At 39.4% G+C, this 24,923-nt stretch overlaps 1 protein-coding gene across 1 annotated transcript; it reads right to left on the reverse strand.

Annotated features, from left to right (window-relative positions):
- Positions 1-726: 726 nt before the first annotated feature.
- Positions 727-22,622, reverse strand: SPHKAP (SPHK1 interactor, AKAP domain containing; the record flags this gene model as incomplete). Its single annotated transcript, XM_009702140.1, has 8 exons — positions 727-1,492; positions 4,111-4,295; positions 4,380-4,432; positions 8,459-8,638; positions 11,870-15,614; positions 15,899-16,154; positions 19,185-19,319; positions 22,563-22,622. Coding segments are annotated over 8 exons (4,758 nt in total), but the record flags the coding sequence as incomplete, so codon positions are not given.
- Between the last annotated feature and the right edge of the window lie 2,301 nt (positions 22,623-24,923).

Genomic DNA, 24,923 nt, shown 5'->3' on the forward strand with positions numbered 1-24,923 from the left:
GTAGGCTTTCTATTATGCTATTTGGGTAGGGAGAGGTGAAAGATAAATATTTTCAAAGGAACAAATCACAGAAGAGCTGGGATGCGATAAGTTATGTTTACCTTTAAATTCAAAACCAATCTCTTTGGCAGAGTCAAGAGAATGTACCATTAAGTGCATGATACTAACAGATAATCTCAACAAGACGATACCATAGTATATATTATCAAACAGTTATATAAATGTTATAGTAATGTGAACTATCACATATAGTCCAAACACATATCCAAAATGAACAAGTATGTCTGCTGAAATTGTAACAATCATTTTTCTTTCTTGTAAGTTACAAAAATTAACAGTAAGATTTTTAAGATGAGATGGTACTCTTAAGATAAGAATTTCTTCACCTTATTAACAATTTATTTGATTTAAAATAGTATTTTTTTCACTGCTTTTAACTGCTATGTAGCATGTTACATAGTGCTTTAAACAGAAGCACTTTACGTAACAATTGTAGTGTCATTACTCCCTCTTACCAGGTAGGGACACTGAGGCACAGAGGTGAAACGACGCCTGCGGTGAGGTGGCAGGTCTGTGGTGGGACAGGGCTTAGAAACCTGCTGCCCTACTCGCAGAGCTGTGTTCAGGGATGTTCTAGGTGTAGCTATGCTGAACTGCGCTGCCTCCAAGCGAAAAGGAAGGAGTTTTGTAAGGGCAGTAACTGAGAGTCTAGATTTTATTTCCTTGAGAAGAAGACTGGAATTGGGAACAGCTATGGAAGAGAAACAATCACATGGAAAGAAACTAAAATGTGTGTTCAGCAGCTTTTTATTGTGTTGTCTAACTGCAAAGGTGTTAAATGTTCAAAAGTTTTTTACCCCTTAGCAGTCTATGGGGATTTAAAAAAAATATAGATTATCTAGGGACATGGGTGTCTCTAGGCATCATGGAGCACACTCTGGTTCTAATAGTTAAACTGTACAAACATTGGTGTTTTAAAAATGAATGTTAGTGTACTATCCCATTTTAGCTGACTGATTTAATCAAATGGATGAAAATGGAACATATTAGATTCTTAATTAAGCCTTTACTGTGTAGTCCATTAATCCAGAAATCTAAAAATCCATCCCCTCCTGGTACAGAACACCTTACAGCACAATATGTCAAGAGTCCTCATGACACAGAAAGATACAATACACCTCGACTTCACTTTGCTCCTTGTTCAGCTGTAGAACAGAAGTTTGCTGTTTCTGTAGAGTTTGTACATCTTTGCTCATTTTATTCAGTGGTGTTCAGAAATCAGAGCGTTACACAAACGACTGCTGCTTTAAACTGGAATAAAACAAAAACGCTGAACGGCTGAACTTTCTTAACCCAATTCGAGAAGCCAATCAAACAGGCTCGGTGTCGCCTCTCTGCCTTCCTCACTGAGCTTGCAGTACTGCACCACGGCATGAAAGATATCCCCCACTTTCCAGGACTTCCGTTGAACTAACTGTACAACATCTAAAAACTAAATAAAAAAAAAAACAAAACACGCTTAGGATTTGGTTAACATTTTGCTACGGTTTTGTTAAATGAATACACACAAACTCCTGTAAGACCTTCTTTTGTAAATGCGTTGCTCTATGAGGGAGTGGACACAGTTCACTGCACAAGACAAAGGTTCTTTCTATTTATAAAACATCATTTCTGAAGCTCCATAGCTCCCCAAAGACTGGTCAGATCTCATGACATTTTCTAAATTAGCTGCTCTCATCAGTTAGTTCTTATTTATTGCAATGAAAGTAAGAACAGTGAAAGTGAGCTGGATAAAGGATCACAATTTTCCTTGTTATTGACAACTCACTGTCAAAATAATGGAAGTGTGACTATCCATTTTGAAGAAAAACCAAAATCCTCTTCATTATAGTTAGCTATATTTTAATTTATATTTAATTTTCTGTATTTCCTCATATACATCTGCCAGTATTTTAAATATTCACATAGTACTAGTGAGAGGGAATTGTGGGTAAACTTCTGTGACACGAAGACATATGCCACAATTGTGGTTGAATCACAGACAATATTTTAAATTTTTTTTTAACTTCCTGATAAACCAGAGCTTAAATATATGTTCTTAAGCAGCTATAAAAAATCCTGAATTTTGTCCACTTTGTGCTTAATAATGGGCTTCACAGTGTCATACATCTGGTCCCATTTTTTTCTGAAGCACATAAATGAAAATCAAAGCTTTTCATTTCTTTGAATTTCACAATCAATATCTAATTAGCTTGCTCCTTCTATGTTTCCAGTTTTAAACCACACAAGAAAATATTGTGTGTCTTTAGTTAGTGTAGCTGTTTGCTATTTACATACTGAAGCCTAAACTTTTAATATGTATTTTAATGATATTTAATAGGCACGCAATTTCCAAGAGCACTGTTGTAGGCAGGATGTGCTTCATTATTCTCTAGTGTATTTTTGCAATTGAATTAACTGTTTGCCAAAGCACATGGGTAAAGCTGACAGCTGTTTCTTTAATTAGATGCAATTTGGACTGTTGCTGCTGAATGCATTTTAAATTATGTTTATGATTCCCAAACGCATGTACTCAAGAAAATCAAACAATATCTCAGCTACTCGAAATGATCTTCCCATAGAAGACCAAAATACTGATTTGTAACACTTTTTTCATTAATTGATTTGAATACTGTGACACTTTTTGTAAGCCTTAAGGCTTGAGCCATTCTTGCTGACTTTGGAAATGGGGCTGTTTTGGTCATTCCTGAAATGCTGTGGGTGGCATTTGGTGGTGTCCACAATGGAGCACTAACTAATCATTCAGGAATAGAAATGGACTACACTTCTGGTGGCCGTTTTGGACTTCAGTGATGCTCTTGGTGCTCTGGTTTGGACAAGGACCTCAGAAGGTTTCTCAGTTCTCGTAGTCTGTATCTGTCTGTCGCTCTCCGGAGATAAACTTCTGCTTTCAAAATGATGGTTGGCAGAGGCTAAGCTACACCTGAGCAGGAGTGAGAGAGTGCTGGCACACACAGAGCTTTTTTTTATTGCCAAGCCGGGGAGGTGCTTTGTGATTTCCATACATGATGCAAAATATTTCAATTGGTCAGTCTAATTTTCCAAGTAACAGATGTGTGATTGCAAATATGGCTCCACTGGAAACACTTGTTGGTCACTGCCTGGGCTAAAACTGTCTCTCGGGGTAGTAATAATATATGGATAGGCCTACACAGACAGGTCCATCCTGCCTACCTTCTGCGCTTGCCAACAGCTCTGGTGCAGAAGCCTTGTAGTCTTGTTACATCAGGCAGTGAGCCTGAGCTAATATAGGTTATCTTTATTTTGCAGTTAGTCTCTTCTATACATTTGAGCAGTGGGCTCATTGCTTGGTGAGCAGCAATGCTTTTCTGCCAGCATAAAGTGACTATAAAGTCAATGCATTTGGCCATGGTAGATCTTGTATAAATGTTGGAGTAACTGTCAGGCCACTGTGGTACCCTGCTGTATGCCCAGCTGTAGCAATTTACAAACAACCAGGCACCAGTTCAGACCTGCCTGAGGCTGCCCTAATCAGTGTTGCAGGCACGGCAGAACCTGCATAAGGATTAAGGAATTTCAAAGCTGGAAATCTTAAGTCTCACTTACGTCTTGCATCACAGTCAGCTCTTACTGTTGGCGAGTAGCAAAACTTTGTATGTGTAATGTTTACAAGCAAGTGATTTTTATTTTTATTTTTTAAGCTACATGCTTAGCTGCTTGTAGTCATCTGCAACCCTTGAAATGCAGCCACATAAAGGACTCTCTTAATTCTGCCTTTGGCATTGATACTTAACACATCATTGATAAGAAAAAGTGAATAGATTCATCAAAGCATGTTATAGAGGCTTTGGAGAAGGTCTCATGGTGATACTGTTTCTTGTGCCATGGACAATCTACTAAATATTTCACATACCTTAAATTCTGATATGTTTAATCCTCTCCTCACTTTCTGTAACAAACAGTAATGTTGCCATCTTGCTGTAATGAAGATGTTTTTGCATCTGCCTTTAAGCTCAGTGACGTCAATAAATCATAACTGCTACTGTGATTAAAGTGAATTAATAGTAGGCCCAATTCTGTAAATACTACCTTTTCAATTCTGTTTTCCTGAGATTTCTTAAAATAGATGGTTGGTATGCCAAGTTCAGAAGCAGCTATCCACTGCAGGGTGGCTCGCAGCTCCATGTCGGGGCACTCTGGTTCCAGATCAAAGTTTATCACCAGTAGGTCCTTTTGACAATTAGCTGTTCCCACTGAAAGCGCAGCAGTACTTTCTGGAAAAATAATCCCAACAGTTACTGTGCAATTAGTTACGTTAACTTCAAATTGTATGCTTTAATTGATATGGTTCAACTTACCCTCTGTGTTTTCTGTCTGTTCTTTAAGGAAAACTTTTTCTTCTACTAATTCACTTAGAAACAAAGAACAACAAAACTTATTAGTGATATTTAGGAACAGTCTACAACATTGCTTCATGATGGATAAACTTCTCCCTCAATGTAAATCCTAGAAAACTGCAAGAAGAAAGTTGTATAGGATGAAAAAATAAAATGCTGAATATATTTCATTTATTTAATCTGTAAATCAGGAAAAACTACAGGAATTGCAGCATTATTCCCATAATAGGATGAAGTAGCGGTTGCACTGTGTATTTCATTTCACTAGGATCTGTGTATATTTACAGTTTACATAATGACAAGCAAATGATGTTATGGTAAGACATAGCAAGTCTTGTAACCTAGGCGGAAATACTGAAGTTAAAAAGTCTGCATTTTGCAGTGCTATACTCCCTGGCTGAATCTTTTCCAGTCTTGCTTTCTAATTTTATCTTTCACAGTTAAATACAATCATAACTATTTCAGCTACTGCTGGTTTTAAATATATCAGCTGTTTGGATAAACAAATTCTGTTTACACTTTGCAAAAACTTTCAAAGATATTAATTTCTTATGTACCATCTCCCTCTTAAACTACAAGAAACAAACTCCAGGTGTGTGGTCACTGCTTCAGCTTCCATTTCTGACACAGTATCCATGCTCATGTACATGTGGCAGGAGGCTGCAAATTCACTATTGATGTCACGGCTATTGCGTTCCGTGGCTCCTGGAGGGACAGCGCTTACAGTCCGCGTTTCCAGACTGTCCCATTCTGCCCTCAATCGGCGGGAATGCTGCAAGTGTAAGATTTTGTTTCTGGCATAGGAGGATACTACTCTTTACCACTCTCCTTCATATGATTTCAGAATCTTCCCCAAGGCTTCAAGGAATCAAGAATATATATACTCGTGTAGTGGGTACTGCAAGATGTCAGAAGAAAGAATAAAATGGCACCATGCAATGTATGGTTTGTCATGACTTAGAATCATAGGTGCTTAATAACTTCCTCCCCATTAGATTTTTTTCCCAATTTTCTGTTTGAACAGCAGATGTATTCTGTGCCTTGAGTTTGATTTGTGGAAGTACAAACTTCTCATGCCCATGGGCTAACACCTGAGAATAGCCTCGGAAAGCTAACAAGGGGAGTCAGAAATTTATCCCTTTGGTCCTCAGAAATATAAGGGAGAGGGGTCATCTTTAGGAACCCTTTAGGGAACATCTTTAGGAATGTGTGTAGGTGGTATCACTGCCTGCTGTGAAAATGGGGATGTTTTAACAAGGTTAGTCTCCAAATCGGCAGCTGAGAGAGAATGCGTGTAACTCTATAGAAATACAAATGCCCAGATTTCTTACAAAAAGACAGCCTCTCAAAAGCAGGACAGTTGTAGTATAGTCTGGTAATGAGCTATGAAGATTTTCGGGCGTCACTGACTTCACAAAGTTCCCAAGTTCAATGCCTGATGTACAGTCTATACACTTCCGCAGTGGCCATGCCCTGACTGCATCGTGACGTTCACCAGCTGGCAGGTTTTACCGTGTTTCAGGGTACCAGAATCTTTAGGCAGGTATTTGCGCATCTCTTGATAATTTAATTGCATGCTCGGTAGAAACATGCCCAGAAACAATCGATAAAGTGTACTTTGGGCAAATTATTATTATTCTTGGAAAGAATGCTATCATATTTTTCCTTTGACTTCAATTGATCTTTATTTGCTTGACCTTACTTGCTATTACAGTAGAGTTTTGACAATATTTGAAGTTATTGGGAGAAGAAAGTTCACACAATGGGAAACTGATACTGCAGAAAACTGCCTTTTAGGCAGAGCAGTTGGTGGATCCATATTCTCTTGAGAGATCCACCTGGGTGTGCTTTCTTGTAGTCTTTTGCTGCCTGGGGCTATCACTTTGCACAGACGCCTGCATATGCTTTTTTTCTGAAACTAATGGCAGCTCAGCAGCAGGTGCAAAGCAGGGTTTGGCACATTTTAGATGGCCGAGATGGTAAATGATTGTAAACGATTTGTAGTTAAAATTAGACTAAACATCAAGTCTCACTTCAGTGACTACTTACTTAATCATAGGAGAAGATGGCACGTTCTCCTGATAAATTTCCAGGTCCATAATGCCAAGACTGCTGGTTGTACTGCTGTTGCCATTGCTGACAAAGCAAAAGTTTAAATATTAGTGCCAAGCTGCACTGAACATGTCTCCATACATCTTTTTAAAATTTATTTATGTACAAAGCAAAGTGAGGAGGCTTCCTCCTGTTATGCACAGTTCCAGAAATTCAATTGTGCTCAGCAAGTTGTTCCCAGAATGAAGCGCATTAATCTGCTCAAAATAATGAGGCTTTTATTAAAATAGTTCTAGATGGAGCATGTATGAAATGATGCTGTAAACTGGATAGATTAAAAAAAAAAGTGGACTATCTTCTTGTGAATGGCTTATGCAATGAACATTTGGCCTCAAACAAAAAAACCAGTCTGCATGAGTCCTTGAAAAGAAGGATTATCAGGTACAGAGATGTTCTGGAAAAAACCTGCAGAGATTCAGAAACCTCTGCATGTGGTGAGTTACGGCAAGGCATTTGGTTACCCGTCGTACTACTTACCTGTTGAGTGACTCCATGCCTGTAACCAGCAGTAGTTTCAGTGTATTACATCATACCCCAAATACTACTGGGGATCTGCTGGACCCACAGGTACAGTGATGGCCTCATATGTTTCTGACTACTCTGAAAGACTGAGATTTTAATTAAAGCCAGTGCTTATTGAGACCAGTAATACGTGGAAGTATTCTCTTTGGCTTCTTCACAAGAATGAAGTACTACATCTGAGAATATTAGGCAAGAATAGCACCAGTTCGCTTTCTAACATAATTATAAATTTGACAGTGAATGTTTATGCAGATATTGTAATAGTCTCATGAACAGGTTCTGAATATGTTGACTGCAAGTCAATTAGCACAAACAAGTTTTGTGTGGTGACTCAACTTGAACCACTTAATTTTCACTGGAAAAGCAACTAGTAGTATTTTTCCTTACATTAGAAGGATTGATTAGACAGTTCCTTTCCACATCAGGTTTTTCTGAGTCAGTGTCAGCATGCCACACATTCAGACTTGCTGTAGCAATTTCTGTTTCAATGCAGAGCCAAAAGGCACAATACATTAGCTCTTTCAGACCAAGCACTTTGTTAAAGGTTGATACTATAATAATGGGACGAATGTTCACCCACACTGACAGATGAGTTTTGTTCAGTATTTTTTCAGCTAGCCAACAGTGCTCTCTGACAGAGACTCTTTCTCTTCCCTGCTTCACTACCATACTGTCTTCCTTCCTTGTCATTGTAATACCCAAGAGAAAGATGTAATTGCATGACAATATTTTAAAACCTGAGCTAAGAGCATGTGAAGAAAAAACCTTGCTCAACTTGAAGTTGTGAAAGGGCTGAAGTCAAACTAACATCACTTTATATAAACTGCAAGGACTCGATAATGTTTTTAAACACATCCTGATTTGAACAGGAACAAAAAGCAGCACATTGCAATGGGAGCTCTGGAATTTATGCCTACTCAGAGGGAACTCGGTCATCCTCTGTTAATCCCCTCCCCTGTGCTAGTCTAAGCAGATCAGGGCTCTATCTCTGCTCTCAGTGCACAGATACCTGGTAGGAATAGCAGTCTCATCAATCTCAGCTAAGGAGATGCCAAAATACACATTATGCAAATAGTAGCAAATACATCAAAGGAAAGACTGTAGCAATTAGCTTGTCCGACGGCCCTTGCACTGTAGGACTGAAGCACTTGAGTGGTGCCAGGAAGTTTTTCTTTGCCTGAATCTAGCTGCTCACCAATAATAAAAAGACCTGGCTGAGAACCAGAATGTGGCTAATTTTTTTCCCCTTTTTTAAAAATAAAGAGATGAACTCTGTCGTTAGGCTTTCTTTACAGCATTCTGAATAAATCTCGAGCTATTGACCCTCATTCTTGATGCATGGTAGTCAAATCATTGGTTTGGTTGGTTAGACCATATTTTATATTGAGAGCAGACAATATAGGTACCTGAGGGATCGCTCGCTGAGTTGTAAGTAGCTACTTGTGTCATCAGGATTGTCCTCATCGTTAGCTAGCTGAGACCAGCTGCCAGTGCTTTCTTCACTACTGCTGAGATGGTTTGGAAATTCTTCAGCTGTTTTTGTCTCTGCTATGCTTTCAGCATCCGGTCTGCTCTGAGGACTGTTGCTGGTAAGGTGAAAAGAAAGGCAAGTTGATATTGTAATATAGGCAAACAAACTTGTGCCTCCAATCTTCAGGCAATCCAGCTCATTAAAGTCAACTAAGCTGCAAATTATACTAATGCAAGAGACTGGACAAGCTTGCAATTTATACATGAAGTCCTGTTGAACATATGGTCTGAGATGCTCTTAAAAAAGGATCTTCTTATGACTGCTACAAACAAACACAGAACAAAGTAAGCCTTATCCTTAGAAAAGAATTAACTTGTACAAAAAGATTTTACATGTACAAAAAGAACTGCTCACTGCATAGGCCTATTGCTTAATACAGTTCAGTCAATCAGAGGTTGAAATATGTGGTATATGTTAGTGCAGAATGACAGCATTTCTTGGAAATATATATTGGCATTAAATCCCTGTCCTAGTAATGGGTGAATAAGTTTCTTGCCAAGGTTTTCTACTCTTGTTAGCATTGTAGATCCAAAGGAGGTCCAAAAGTAAAAGTAGGCAAGTATTGTGGGTTGTGAATCACTAACGACTCAGCCTTCCAGGAACCTTCTGCATTACTTGGGATCTTTACAGTAACTTTTCAGAACCAAACTGGACTTCGTGAGACTTACTGTGAGACTTTTGATATGCAGGCAGAGTATAATAACCCAACCCCCCTCTTTTTGAATTATAAGAAAGAATTAATTATATCACTGCAGGGCCAGAATAAAAATTAAAGCAAAACTGTAGTTTTGTTGTATTTACTGGATGGTTTGCATTTGCAACTTTGTGATTAAAACAATGTAATGCGTACTGGCAACCCTCTGCAGGATCCCTCTAGAGAAGTTTTCACCTTCTAGTTATGGTTGAGGCACCCCGTCTTCAGTTAGAGCAACAGATCACCCCAAAAGTTCTGTTGCTCCCAAGTAATTAACTCAATTAAGAATATACTGAGACACTATCATTGTGGATATCTCCTTTTGCTGTGCTCTTGCTCTCAGGACAACTGAGAAGTTGCTGCATTAATGCTGGATGCTAGCGAGAGAGGCAGCCTCTTGTACAGGGAGAAAGGGACTTGTTTGCCTGAGGGCCTCTGCTCTACCTGGCAGTCAACATCTGTCAAATAACTATGCCTGTCATCCCTGACCCCTCAAGTACAAAATTCATCTGTAGTAACACGAAGGCATTGAGCAGCCAGGTCACAGGGTAGTGGTGTTATTCAGATTTTTAATACAGGGCAGGTTGCACCTAATACTTGGTGCAAAACACAAGAGATTTTTGTCGGCGTTGTTACTTGGTATTTTGGGTTTTGTTTGATTTATTATGCAATTACATCTCAGACTAGCGATGCTTTGAACTGACAGTTCCCTACTCATGAACCGTCAGTTGGAACAGTTTCTGTGTGACTGTGACACGACTGGGTCTGTTGCACTGCCTACGTACAAAAAACCAACTCTTTTTCCTTGCTGAAGACCTCTTCCCCAGGCCTGTGTGGCTTTCCTCCCCGCCCCCTCCCCCGCCCCCCAATTGACTATACGTCTGCTTGATATTTTGCCTGGATTTCTATATGCCTGTATATAAAATAGCAAGTAATTTCATGTAGTAGGAGTGGATCAAAGCAAATGGTGCTGATGCCTTTATATCTACATTATATGTATTTTTAGGTTTTTACTTCAGACTAGACTTAGTCCAGACAGCCATGCCACAAGGGGTTCAAATCCATGTGAAGAACCACTGGAAGCTTTGCCTTCCCAGTAGGGGTACAAGCACATCTGGTACACACTTGTGCAGCCTCTAGGTGAGATTTCTTTAAAAGAAATCTGCATTGCATGCTGCAAACAGAGCCGATGCATGGAAATGGAGACCAGTTGATTCAGAACTGTACTGTATTGCTGAACTAAAATGCTCATGTAGGTGTAGCCTCTGGTTACTAATTCTGCCCTACCCGTCCTATTGCTTTAAACTTCCCATAGCCATTTTGGGAGCTCAGGAAGAGGAAGAGTTGTTATTAAAGGGCTCATAAATTGTGCGACACAACTTCATTTTCAAACAGTCAAGATTCCATATAGGTAGATTTCTAAATGTATCTTATTAAAAGCAGGTTGTGTTCGAAGGAAGAGGGAGGCTAGCGGGGGAGAGGGAGTAGAAAGAACAGCGACACTATAATAATTATCCACCTAATTGCTGCCATACACAGGAAAGTACATGCTTTCTGACTTCAAGCAGAGCTTTGTCAAAAACCAAAACAGAGCACTGCCTAGAATAAAATGAGCTACAAAATGGTTTCTAACACTAGCACCTGCACTCTTTTGAGCACTCTGAGATAATGGGGTACTGCAATGCTCCAAGTGATTGACAGTTTAGATACCATTAAAGTAACAGATGCAATGAAGAAGTATGGTTAAAAATAGACAGTGCCTTGAGAGAGCGCCTTGTTCTTAACCTCATAGCATCCACAGCAATCGTCTACATTTGCACTGCTCTCTCGTACCGGGCTTACACTTTGCCTTAACCAAAGCAAGTTGCAGATTTCTTGACAAAAGGAGTACAGCTGTGAGGAGAGGGTGGTAAGCTGTGGTATAAACTCCATGAAATGAAACTAAAATAAAATGCAATTTTATTCTTTTCTCTATCTAAATTCTACCAGAGAAGTCTTGAACCAAAGGAGGTGATGGGTGCTTTTAATTACTATTTTATTTCCTCCACTAAAGAATTTTTATGGCTTGTAGCTCCAGATTATACACACAAAGCTGAACTTCAGGCTGTCGGAAGTCTGGTCTTGTTTCCAGCTACAGAGAGCATTAGTTATATGAACAAGCATAGTAGAGAACTACAGGTCAAATTCTGCTATCTTCTCTTTTACACTAACACTGATTTATTTTTTTTTTTTTTTAATTGAGATATCAGCCAGCACTAAATAAAAGTTCAAACTTTGTCCATCTTTCCCGTCTTTACTATGGAAGACTTCAGTATCTGTAGAGAGAAAACTTAAACTTGTTTGTGCAGTACTAGATTTGAATCTCAGAACCATAGTATTGCCATATTCAGTGTAATTTTTCTCCAGAAATTGGCACTGTGATATATGATTGGGTGGGTTTTTATGCCATCAGAAACCTGTAGTCAGAATTTAACCTGTTTATTTCTTTAAAAGTGCTTCTCTTCTTATCTCCTTCATTTATCAAAATAATTTTTACTGGGAAATTAAAACAAACACCAAAGCAATGTGCTCATTTGCTGTTTAGTCACTTGCCTGTTTAGCAGGGAACTTGAAACTGTGTGTTTCCCATCAAAACCTTCTGGAGGTTTTTCTTTGCTTTGATGCTCCTTTCCAGAAGGGCCACATGAAGTTAAGGACTCTGAGTCTCTATCTGGCTCATCTCGTTGATCGGTTTCTATCTGAATTAAAGGCACTTCCCTGTGCTGACCTGCAGGGAGGCATCCAGGGCTCTTCAATGGCTCCTTTTTCTCATCCAAATTTACTCCATCCCTTTTGGGTTTTGACTGAATCTGAGTTGCGCTTTGAGGATGTTTGCTTTCCAGCACATGTTCTTGGCTTGTATAATCAAAGGAATCCTGCTGGACAACAATTAAATTTTTACCGCTTTCAACAATGTTTGCAGCCAGTCTGTTTGCATATAGTTCCACATGTGGTGGGGAATCACTGTGAAACTGGTCTGTCTCTGCAGCCTCTGCCTCATCTGCTATGATTTTGTTCTTGCGCATTAAAGATTCAATAGAACTCGCCCATGTCTCGTGAATCAACATATCTGTTATCTGGTCAGTCTTGCATCTCTGGTACAGGCATGAGTCAGATTTGCAAAGACCTGAAGAAGCCACGGTACTGACTGGCTGTACACTTAAGGAATCTTGGTGATGGCGGGCAAATCCATCTAATGAATTTGCCTTAACTGGGACATTAACTGTTAGCCTAGAGCCTGATGATCTGCTGTCAGGCATTGATGACTGCCTAAAGCAAAAAGGTGATCGTAGAGAGGGTGGTAGCAAACTGCCACACCAGTCCTTTGAATTCCGAGGGGAAGATACATTATCTTTATTTTCCTTTTCTATTTCTCTTAGCATATACCTATAAAATTCTTCTGTTATGCTTTCTGTGCTGGACTGTTTGGATGGGCAACTTGGTCTTACATTAAGATGATCATTTTTCTTGGCTACCTGTTGCAAAGCGGAAGTTAAGATGTTGTTTGCATTTTTTCCTGCATAGTAATCCAGTAATAAATCAAAACCTCTTCCTTCATTTTCCATCTGGTTCACCATAAATCTTGAAAATTCGTCTGTAATGCTTTCACAACTAGACTGCTTTGAGACAGAACTTGTTTGGCTCACAGGGTGACCAAAGGTGTTCATTAGGCCTAGGGTATTGAAAGAGGCTTTGGAATCTGAGTCCTCCTCTGGTATGCTCTCACAGCTTGAGGCCTTGGCTCGGCTCCATCTTTCACAGTGCAGCCTGTTCCTGGGGTGGTTTGGACCTTGCCAGATGCTATCAACCATGGAGAGTTCGGTGAGGTTCATGATCTTGGCAGCCACTTCATTTGCAAAGATATTGACTGAATCTGGTGTGTCCTCAAGGTTTATAGATTCATCTACTACCCGATTCATCAATCTTTCCTTTAGCTCAGGATGCTCATCTGTTTTCCTTTTGATCTCACTAAGTCTAGGTGCCCTGTGCTTCCGAACAACTGACCCGTTAGAGTGGGTTTCCTTTTTCCTTTTCATGGTTCTGCACGATAAACTCTGGGTCACCAGATATTCATTGCCTCTCTTCCATGCACAGAACCAGGGTTGCTTTCCATTTGAATTTTCAAGACAAATGGCAGCTATTTCTGTTGCCATAGAGACAACTGTTTGTGCCAATTCTTCTGCAAAATCTGTTATACAGTATTTGTCCCTTGAATGTTTCACCTGTAGCACAGGCTGAGAAGGAAGCAAGACATGATTTCCTAATAAAGACAAGCTAACCTGAACATCGTTATTTAGCACAGCATCACACTTATGCTTGGCCTTGTTTTCTGCATTTGTGGTGGCACTGAAAGACAGCTGTTCTTGAACACCATGCCTGCATTCATTGTTTGCAAATGTATTTTCTCTGTCTGAGAATGATCTGTAGTCTTTCTTCTTCTGGTGATTGTTGCTCTGATTTGGGGATTTGTAACACTCTCTTGCAGTTCTTTTCAGGTATCTTTTCTTGGGAGACGTTTTTGTAACAAGTGCGTTATGCCCTGTAGCTCTACTTGTTGGTTCTGAATTCAGTGTGGCATTTTCCTTGCTATTTACATCTTTCATGTTGTTTTTCCTAGTGTTTGTGACGTTTGCAAGATCTTTGCTAGCACCAGTGCTGTAGGATGTACCAAATGGCTTAACAGCAGGGTGATCAAGGGGGCTATGTGAAGTTTCACGTGCTGTTGCCTGTGTTGACCACCCTTCTGCTCTTGTTACTTTCTCTGCTTTTGAGCCCTCAGAAAAGAGAGGAGAACACTCTTCAACTTGTCTTATGTCATTCATCTTCTTGTAAGTGAAATATATTACGTTAAAAAGCAACTCATTTGCAGTCTCCATGAAAATGTCTTGTGTACTTGAGCCATTTTCTGAATGTGAGTGTAGCTGTCTCTTCTTCCTAACCTCTTCCATAGAATGTCGTAGAATAATATTGGATAAGTTTTGTGCAAGTTCATCCCGGATTACTTCATCAGTGTGTGGAATCTGTGGCCTTACTGCTGTTTCAATAATTTTTCCATTTATGGATTCCATAAAATGCCCTACATTTTTGTATGTGTTGGGTTTTGTCAAAATAATTGATGCCTCTTTGAGAAGTGCCTCTGCAATGCTTTCGTTTAGCTTCTCCATGCTGCTTCCTATAGCTATGCTACAATGAAGAGTAATGGCTGCAGAGGTCTGAGCAGCAGACAGGAGTCCCCTTGAAGTTGCAGGGTACTTCTCTTCCTTCGTTTCCCCCAAACCACAGACAGCTACAGCACTTGCAACTTGAGTCATGCCACACAGTGCAGATGGAAATGAGTATTCTGTGCCAGCATAGTCATCAAGTAGCTGTGAAGATGCTGTGTGTAGGTCTTCATTATCAACTGCTCCACTTTTAGAGTCTGTGGCTTCTTGATCCCATTTGAATTTTTCTGCAGCCTGGGGACTGGAAATGGTTCCAATAACAGTGGCCGCACAAGCCAGAGCCACTTCCAGTGCGCTCTGGCCACGTCCATTTGAATGTTCTTCCTCAAAGTAATCTGAAACTTCAGCAGAACTTTCTGATTCAGTCCAGTGGCACGGGATGGGGAAGGCAGACCCTGGCCAGTCAAATACATTCTCAGAACTGTCTGGACTTTGCACTATGACGATCTTTGGAAGTTCATTCCACGATTGGGAAGTAGATACCTCTTCTGACTTACAGGAGGTTCCTACAGAGATGCTGACTGCAGCCTCCTCACTAAAAGTGGGTTGAGACTGTGAAAGTCTAATGAATGCATCTTGCAGAACAGATTCTGCTAAATTTGTGGCATACTGACCTGTAGTCGCCTGCTCATTTTGCAAGGGAGGATCAGTTTTCCTGATACCTGCACAATCCTCTCTGTCTGTCTTACTGTTGTGTTTCGCTGTTGGGTCACACAGAGGCCCCAGCTCCTCTTTAGCCATTTTGGTTAAAGATTCATCATCTAACACGTGCACTGAGCAGGAATTTTCAACCTCACTACTCAAATTAGTAGTACTAAAGGATGAAGTAGCTATTCCAGCTAGTTCCTCCTGCCACGGTATTTCCTGGACTGATTTATCTTCGGGTTGTAAGATGACATCTTCAGCCACAACATTCACAGCTTCAGAGACTCTAGTAGCTGCATTATCTTTATTAATGCAGTTCCCTTCAAGAATGAACGGCAACCTGGCTTTTCTGTAGTGGAGATTTTCAAATGCCTTGCCTTTATTTTTTTTGACATCTGAAGATGCTTCTGAAACACTTAATTTTTCATGTCCTATTAAAAGAAAAATAAGAAATCAGTCTCTGCAGAGTACCCTATAACTTGAAAAAGAAAACATCTGCACAACTGTGTAACACATTACTGCTCTGTAAAACTACTACACACCCATATATCCTTGTCTTTGACCAATAGTGTAAAAATATGAATGGCTGTCCATTTTCTAAATTACAAATAAATATATGCATGGATTAACATCAAGTGCAATTTCTGTGATCATTACCATGGCTGTTTTGCAGTATGAACAACAGCACAATTATGCTTAGTCCTGTTGCTTTTACCAGTTTTATATTCATCAGCCTCGTTGTCATCCTCAAGGTGCTCAGATGCTGTGAGGAAATCTTCTTCTATTGAGGACACTGAGCAGTTTGTGTCATCCTCGGGCTTTAAGACATGAGCTGCTATCTGCAGCTGTCTCTCCTGAACGAGCTCAAGTCCAATCAGAAACTTGTTTATTTCAAAAATGATGCAGCTTGTGCTGTTTTTCCTGTCCCCCCTCGCACACTGAACCAAGCAGACATCTGCCAGCCAAGGACACTAGAAGGGAAAAGAATCTTGAATAGTTATTTAATTAAAAAAACCCAAAAACCCAAAACCCCAACTTATTTTAAGCTTCTCTCTCTATAAATATCTCGGGAATGTTTTGTTGCAAAGATGCTGTAGGGTACGGCATTCGGAAGATCTCGCGATGTCACGGAAAGATAGAGAGCTAGACACCGCCTCCCTGTGACGTGTTTGTATAAAAGGAATTAACTGCACCATAAACGAGGAAGTTGACGCTCACACTGTGTGTGTTATCTGTTTCTTCCCTGGTCGGGGGCCGACCAGTGATCCGTTCGTGGTACCTTGGCTATGTAGCGGTGCTACAAGATGCAATACAATTTGTCTTTTAGATGTTTGTAACAGTGTGCAGTTACATATATGCCAAAATAAGACTGCTTGGACTGACAGCTTTTGTTACACAAACGTTTTAGTAGTGAACTCAGCTGTATCACAGGGGCATTTTTATTTTGTTGAAATCAACTTCTTGTTTTAATGACAGAGACTTACTTGGTTTTAGCCATGTCAGAGTTAGCCATCTGATATACTGTTATTAATGGTCTCACACCACCTGGTATTACTTGTCTCTTGAGGATATTGTTTGTGGGCGTGAATTCCTTTCAGGATAATTTCTGTTGCAGTGCTGGTTTGAAGGTAGCCCTGTAAATGCTGGCTGGAGAGACTGTTAAGAGCAGGTCACTTTTAGATGTTCCTACAGACTGTTTTAAAATAGTGTTTTATTTTGTTTCTTTGCTCTTCTTCCTGAGCTAAGTTGATATCTCTGCATAGGACCATGTTTGTGGAATGGATGTACTTTGAAGCAAAGCCAAGTTTTTGCAGCTTGTGTTCTTGTGCTTTAACTCCAGGCCCCCAGGAAGGAGCCAGTTTGAGTGGAACCGACTCTGGATTGAGGTGGTAGATTTTAAGCTGTACAAAAGATGCCATGGACACCCTGTGCATTTGCACAATATCTAGCATAATGTAACCCCATCCTAGATCTTTTGTCTTTGAATGTTAATGCAAAGCAAATATCTAGTAATAAAGGGAGTGGGATGAGTATTATGTTGGAATAGCGTGTTTTATTAGCCTGCTCTTCCTTTCCACCTAAAAAATGTGTCTGAACAGAAAACCGGATAAATTAGTGTCTTAACAGTAAAACAGAAAAGACAGAGGGGTTTTGTTTGTTTGCTTGTGGTGTTGTGTTTTTTTTGTTTTTTGTTTTTTTTTTTTTTTTTTTTTTTAACTAGCTGCTAAGAAAATGTTGCCGAATTGGAGTTGAGCATACATTGTATTGTGAAAAATGTCAGTAAAAACCCAGATGCAGCCTTAGATCAAACATTCCCCTGCTGTTTCTCCAGTCTACAGTTTGCAGGGTTGTACTTGTGAAAAGCGCTGAGGGGAAGCAGAATGAAAATCCTTGTATGAAAACTATGCGAGTCTCCTTACAAATGAAATTCTCTGAAAAACCAAACAAATGTAAGGACGAACATATCATGTGCTTATCTAGTCAATAAATCTCACCTAGTCTCAATGTAAAGCTTTACTCATCTTACAAGACAGAAATGTAGGTTAGTTCTCATTTGTCTCTTGCTTGCACTCTCCAAGACGGCTGCCAGTCTCCATGGCCGCACTCTTTTGGAGATGGGGATGATTTGGGTACTTGACCCATCTTGTTCAGGCCCCAAAACACCCTTGTGTGTATTGCAGCATCTTCGCCCCAGGGAAGTGCCGTTTGGAGCTCCGCTGCTCCCACCACGGGCTTGTGCTCTTACTTTTTTAAATCTTTCTAATTGCAGCTCTTAGTCACAAGTGGCAAGAGAGCTCAATAACCAGGCATTTTCTGTCTTTAAAGATCAGCTTATTGGTATAACAAAATTCAATGATCTTTGCAATGCGGCTGTTTCAGGGCCTCCTTCATGAAGACTTTTGTATCCAAGTTAATTTCGGTGAAAAATTTTCTGCCTTTTTTCTTCTGTAGCAGATAAAACTGGAGATAACTGTTGATGTTTCAAGTTTGCTGAGACAGTTTTATACTCCTGGATAACTCTGCAGTTTTAATGAAATTGTTCCCAATTCATGGTTGGCCAAATGAGATCAGAATCAGGCCAAAAAATACTGAAGTATTTTTAATTTTCTTTTTTTACACACACATGAACAGGCATAAAGTATGATAAAAATGGAAAGGAAGAAAAAGCTTTTTATTACAATAAGGAGTTAAGTTTCTGGAACTTGTGTATTAAATGCCTCTAAGCAAATGTTATTGTTTGCTTCCTTTCTCTGTGTGGTGTCAGTAAAAGGAATTCTTGGCCTCTGGATCACAGGTAGGGAACATTTCATTAGCAGTAATGGGACCGAGGGAGTTAGCATGAGAACTTTGCCTTTAGCTCTTTTAAATGTCAAGTTTTTATTAATGTATTAATTATTTCCTAAGTTGACAGAAGCTAAATGTTGTATCAGCTCTGACATGGTTAATGTAGCTTGGTATTTTCCATTGTCGCATTCAGGCTTACAGTAGCCTCTAGGATCTTCAAGTCCTATTGTCAGCTGTTTTCCAAGGTGCACACGTGGGAGAAGATGGATTGGGAACAAGAGTGGGAAGTAGCAAGACTTCACTTGAAAGGGAGTCTGTAGGAGCTGTGCCTCAATCTAGCTGTGTGCACAGAAAGTGTTACCTCTTTCAACTGCCCTTCCGACTCCGCCTACTCTTGAAATCTGGGTTTATGAATCACCTCTGCCACCAATGCCTTCCCTGAAGGATCAACTGCTAATATGACTTAAAGCATTATCAGCTGCAACTCAGACATCCACAGGATCTAGAGGCAACAGCAGGATCTCTCCCCTGTCTCTGTCACCCCTCCCACCACACACACTTAACAGACTTTTGTTAGATTTCTTTTTTATGTTTGCAGACTCCCACTCGTCTCTTAAACTGGTGCAAGGTCTTTGCTTTCAGCTTCCTTTTTTCTGTTTTCCAAATTCCATCCTTCACAGATGTGATGTGATCTTAAAGATGAGTTTGATTCTTACCTGGGGAACTTCATAATCAGCCTGAAGGTTTCCTGATGCTAATCCACTCAGCAGGACTATTTCATTTTCCTTCGGTGGCTGTACATTCATTGAACTGATGAGTTTGGGGAGATTTGGAGAGACGCTGATCAACCTCTGTAGTATGAAAGACAGATTTTGCTCTCAGGTAATGAAGTCTGAGTTGCGCAGTTATATTCATTAATATTGAAATGAAGCACCACTTATAGTCATCCCTTTAGAAAACTTACTTGAACTGACTACTTTGAGTCAATTAAAAATAGAACTGGCAGCATTAAAATGTGCATTCTTTGTTTTGAGCCCCAGGCAAGACAATGGTGACAGTATAAACTTCTGCACAACTGTCCAGCAGGACAGTCTGTCATCCCCTACGTTGTCATGTGCTAAACAGCTTGATTGTATTCGTGCATCTAAACGCTTGGCCTTCCTGTTACAAGTGAGTTCCTAAGAGACTGAGAACACTGTGTCTGTTACTGAATCTTTTCTGGTTTAGACAGTAAGTATGGTAATGAGAACAGGGTGAATCTTCTAGTTTTCCTCCAAGCATGTGACAAGCAAGACACCAAAGGGAAAGTTAGCTGAAAATTGCTAATCAAATTGACGCAATACTAAACCCGGAATAAAGGAAGTGTTTAATATACAGATGAAATAAGCATTTCTTTGCTGTTCTGCTGGATGCCTTCATGACCTTTCATTTGTAATGATACAATCATTTTCTACCTGTTATGTATTTGCTAGAGTCAAAAGCAGTAATAGTCACATCAATGATGCTACGTAACATAGGAGATTTGTATTGTGATACTGCTGGGAGTCCCCAGTATGTGCAGGAGACATCGGTGCTCATTAGTGTACACAGCCCAGACCAAAAGGACAATACCTACTCTAAAAGTGCTTGCAATTCTTTTCTGCCAAGCATCTCTTTGTGCTTGCTTTATGAACAGGGAATTAAGGATGACCCCTTACACAGGGAGTAAATACCACTGCCGTTTTTCGCACTAACATAGCCCATCAAATGGCAAAGCCATTAAGGGAATGCAGATCTCGGGCACCAAGCCATATGCTTTAGTTACTGTGCAATTCGATGATACTTCACTCCTTCCTTTTCATCTTCAAAATAATAAGCTTGCAGTACTGTTATTTTTCCTCAGAGTGAATTAGATATAATAAAACTTTCTGGCTTAGCAAATCTAATTCAATTTTGGGGAACAATTCCCTTTTCAGTAGACTGATCTTCAGATGAGGCTAAGTATTTATATTTGACATAACTAAATTCAGTGCTTCAATTCAGTTTGACATTTCAGTATATTATAAAAAAGTTCTCATCCTTTTCTTTTTTCAAATTATAACCTTTCTGTTATCACACGCATTTCTCTGTGTATCTCTATTTTTCTACTTCCTAAATTGCCACATTTTGTCAGATTTCTTAGGTAGGAAATCATGGCATTTTGTACAACTTTTACTTCAGTTCCTTACCTTTTGTTCAGAATAAAAAAGGAATAGTCTGGAAAGATGATTATTTTGCACCAAAAATACCTCAGTTTAACTCATTCCAAGGTTCAATGGATAATGCGAAATCCTGACAGTACCTGTTAGTAAATAGTTATATATTTGATATGAACAACAGCTATGCTAACATCTTTAAAATTCTTCTGTGAAACACTTTCACCACATCAGTGTGTTGTATAAAAATCCACCCCACTCAAAGCTGATTTTCACAAACTGCATATTATACACAAAAATTGTGATGAACAAGTTTCCTCTTAAAGAATACACGTTACCTGTGCTAGCAGTGAATTTTTATTACTGACACAAAACTAAAAAGTATTATCTTCCAGTCACAGCTAATAAATGTGTTGACTCTGCACCAGAAACTACGTTTCTAAAATGCGGCCAAATGTGGTCTCTCCGTTACCAGTCCCCCCATGTGCCAGGTGGGGAGTGCCAGCTGTAGGCATGTCAGGGTGCAGCGTTTTGGGGAACCAACCGGGGTCTGCTGGGAGGGCAGAGCTTAGGGCCATGCGAAGAGCACAGGTGGTGAAAGAACAACTGCTGCAGGGCTGATGGGTGAAAATCATGTAGCTGCTCTCAAAGGTGCTTTGTGCTTGTGAGGGAGTCATCTAATCTCCAGGTGTTATGAAGGGTAGCTGCATAAGGCTGTTTAAGTTGGCTTTTACAGATATCTAGCTCTAAGACTGAGGGAGAAACTTTTGGTATTTCCTTATGACTTGCTTTTGTTCCTTAATAAACGCTGTAAACAACAACAAAATCATTGCTTATTAGAAAATCACCAGTGCTTCTGTGGTTTCAGTAAAGTTAAACCTCCCAATCTGTTCTGCAGTTAATTTGCTGATTCAACAGAAAAATCATTTTGCTGTAAGAAGCCGTATTTATTTTTGACATCTGAATTTTCACAGATCCAGGATGCAGAAAACAGAATAGAAAAACAGTTCCTGCTAATGAATGACTTGCAGGAGGTGACCAGGTCCTAGCACTGGTTGTCCTCCCATGAGCTAAAGGTGGTTTCAGCAATCTAACTGTAATGCTTGTACTGAGGAAATCCTTGGACGTTGCCAGGAGATCCTACCTTTGTTCACTTACCATGTATTGCTGCCGTATTGCTGTGCCAGGGTGATGAAAATGGACTGATAAATGAAGATATAAACTCAAAACTGACACTAGGCCGTACCTTTAAAATGTGACTTTGTCAGATTTGAGGTTTTTTTGGAATGGTATATATTTTAAATAGCATATCATGATGTATTTTGTCTTAGTGTTTGTAAAATAACCAAGCTTCTTTTCTTTTAATTCCTTTTTTTTTTTTTTTACCCTCCAAACTTTCAGTTAAAGAGGTAAAACACACCTTTAGTTCTGTTTTGTCTAGACCCCTTCTCAAGACCACATAATCAAACTATCTGGAGTTTGACTGAAAGACTGGTTAGCTGAACAAGACCTAAATGAGTAGAAAATTGTCAAAGGCTTTTTGGCAGTAGGAAAGGGAGACATCAGAAACTATTTTTACATAGTATTACGTCAAATGAAAAAATTGGATGTATGACATATCTGTGTTCACTTCTCTGATAAAACCAAGGCTAAGCAAGAAGTCCACTCACATGACTACTGCTGTGAATTCACAGTCTGCAACAACCCATTACATATTTCTGGGATGGGAGTAAGAAAAGTTATAAAATATGGCCTAGTGTTGAGATAATTTCAGATTCCTGATGCATTGCACTCTGTAAGGGTTAAAAATCTAGGGCTGGTTTTGATCTGTCCATAGAATTTTGATCTGAGTTTGTATTGGAGAGTCCTGGTGTACCTGACTAGACCCACTGGGCATATTATTAAGACCTAAACTGTTACCTGTTTCACTTGCTCATCGTTGCAATCATCTCTGTTTGCATCTAAATTCACAAAACAAACCTGTAGCAAGAGACAAAAAGAAACAGTAGCTTATAAAGCTGTATTAGAATGGCAGCAACCTTTTTAAAGTCAATATATGTTCCTTTCCTAGCCTTGTAGCTGAATATGTGAAGCCTTTCCCTAGTACAAGAAAGGTTGAAAGTTTGGCCAAAAGAATATCACAGTACATATTAAGAAAGGAGAAAAAAGACACAGAAGTAAGAGTCATGACTTTATCTGCTCTGACAGTTAGCTTGTCTGATGGATTGGGAAATGTTGCCAATAAACTGTAATACAGAGGATATGACAAAAGATAGAGGACATGTTAAAAACGCATTTGGTTGTATATCAGATAAACTCTTCATGTCTTGCTTTTCCAATGATTTCTTCTTTTCAGGCACTTGTTGCTAAATGTTTCAGAAGTGCAACTGTGAGTTGTTTTTAGAGTTTTATTCATATCACATAAATATTGTAGTATTTTTCCTAACTTTCCAAACTTCCTAAGTAGAGGTTTAAGACTTTATGGAAATAATCTTTTTTGACGTTGGTTCATGAGCCAATATGCAAGTAGAAGTTTTCAGCAGTGCTAACTGGGGACTACAATAGGTGACACAACAGCTTACTATCTAGTAAGTTCACATGTGATTCACTGGTGGAAAGTACTACTTTTAACAACAAGGTCTTTTGCTCCTTTGATCATTCCGAGTTTTGGCATCCATTTAATGGTAGTGAGAGATTAAACAGAAACTTCAGATCTAATCCCCATTTCATTTCTGAAGACTTTTATTTTAACATGGCTAGAAGGCCATTTTCTAATTTTCAGAAATAAGAAAATCCCTCCTGCAGCTTTATTTCCGAGTTCGAAGCAGGGACTCCAAAGCTAGGCTGACTATAGTGCTTCTAAGTGCTGCGGATATCTCTTTAGAAGTTCGTGAGTTTGGTGTTGTCTTGATTTAAATCAAAACCTGGCACAGATTCAGGGCTGAGCTGAAGCCAATACCTGATTCCAGTTAAATTGCAGATCCAAAATTTACCTTCTAAGAGCTGAGTAGTTTCTTTTTTATTTCTTTTCCAGCAAACAGTAAATATTTCAATCCCTAATTCTATGTAAATTTCCCTTCCAAAAATAAAAAGCTCTAAATTATCCCCTTCACCAGCATTCTTGTGTTAGGCATCTGAGCTCCTGTTGTGTGCCTGCTTTTACCCCAAGACAACATTGGTTTCAGTTTATATATGCACATACCATATGCAGAGATTATGACCATCTGCAGTAACAGCCAGCACAGCAGATGGAAAGATCCAGCCAGACCTCTCGTTGTAAATCAAAAATCCCTCACTGAAAAAGAAAGCTTTTTGCCCTTTTAAACAGTTTAATGGCATCTTTATATGATCTTAAAAATGTATTTTCCAACATTTTTACAATTTTAGGAAAAATATTTCTCTGCCTGACAATGTCAACATTTGCCACTGTCATCTGCATTTTACGGCTGGTTAACTTTTAAGAAATAGTTATAAAAATTTCTAAGCTATAAAATATTAAAAATACCCTCTAGCAACATAATGTGGTAGTTATGTAATGTCCTGAACATGTTACAGTTAATTACACAGACAAAAATTTGTCTTGCTTTCCACTGGGATTTTACGTGTAGGCATTTTACATATCAGCAATAGGTAGTTATTACAAAGCATTAGAAAATTACGCTCTTGATTCGCATGTGTACTTGCCCAATGCCTGCATTGATACGCGGTTATGAGTCTGCAGGTGCATGGAGGTGTGTTTGCTTAGGCGACCATTAATTTGGCCGGCAGGGTAGGAGTGCTGGAAGGTATGGGTTCAATTTCTAGTCCTCCAAAGCATGTTCACTACTGTACCGAAGGTAGGGCTGTTACTTAGGAGCTTTGTTTCCAAGCCCCTGTGCCAGAGTGGTAAGGTCTAGTTTTGTACTGGATTCAGTGTGAAAGGTTTATGAAAAAGCTGTGTAGGAGCAGTTGTATCTGCGTGTACTTTCCAGCCAAACACTCGACTGTCTACCTGCCTACGCGTTTTGTACCTACATGTTGGTGCAATTGCACATGTCTTTGTTGTGTTATACACGTCAGTCCTGCCAGTGAGACTGAGTGTCATCCTGAAGGTATGCCCTTTCTGAGCAGCCAAAAAAATCATCTCCATTTCACGCGGCATGGATGGCATACAATTCGCAAGTGTCTCAGTAAAAGAAATAACAGGAAAAAGAAAAAGCAGGAATATCTATTATTTAGAGTAATATTCTCTTTCTTTCATATATTTTTTTTTTCCAGAACACAATGAACTTATATTATAAA

Source organism: Cariama cristata, unplaced genomic scaffold, assembly GCF_000690535.1.
Source record: "Cariama cristata isolate BGI_N322 unplaced genomic scaffold, ASM69053v1 scaffold21016, whole genome shotgun sequence".
In the NCBI taxonomy this organism is placed as follows: domain Eukaryota; kingdom Metazoa; phylum Chordata; class Aves; order Cariamiformes; family Cariamidae; genus Cariama; species Cariama cristata.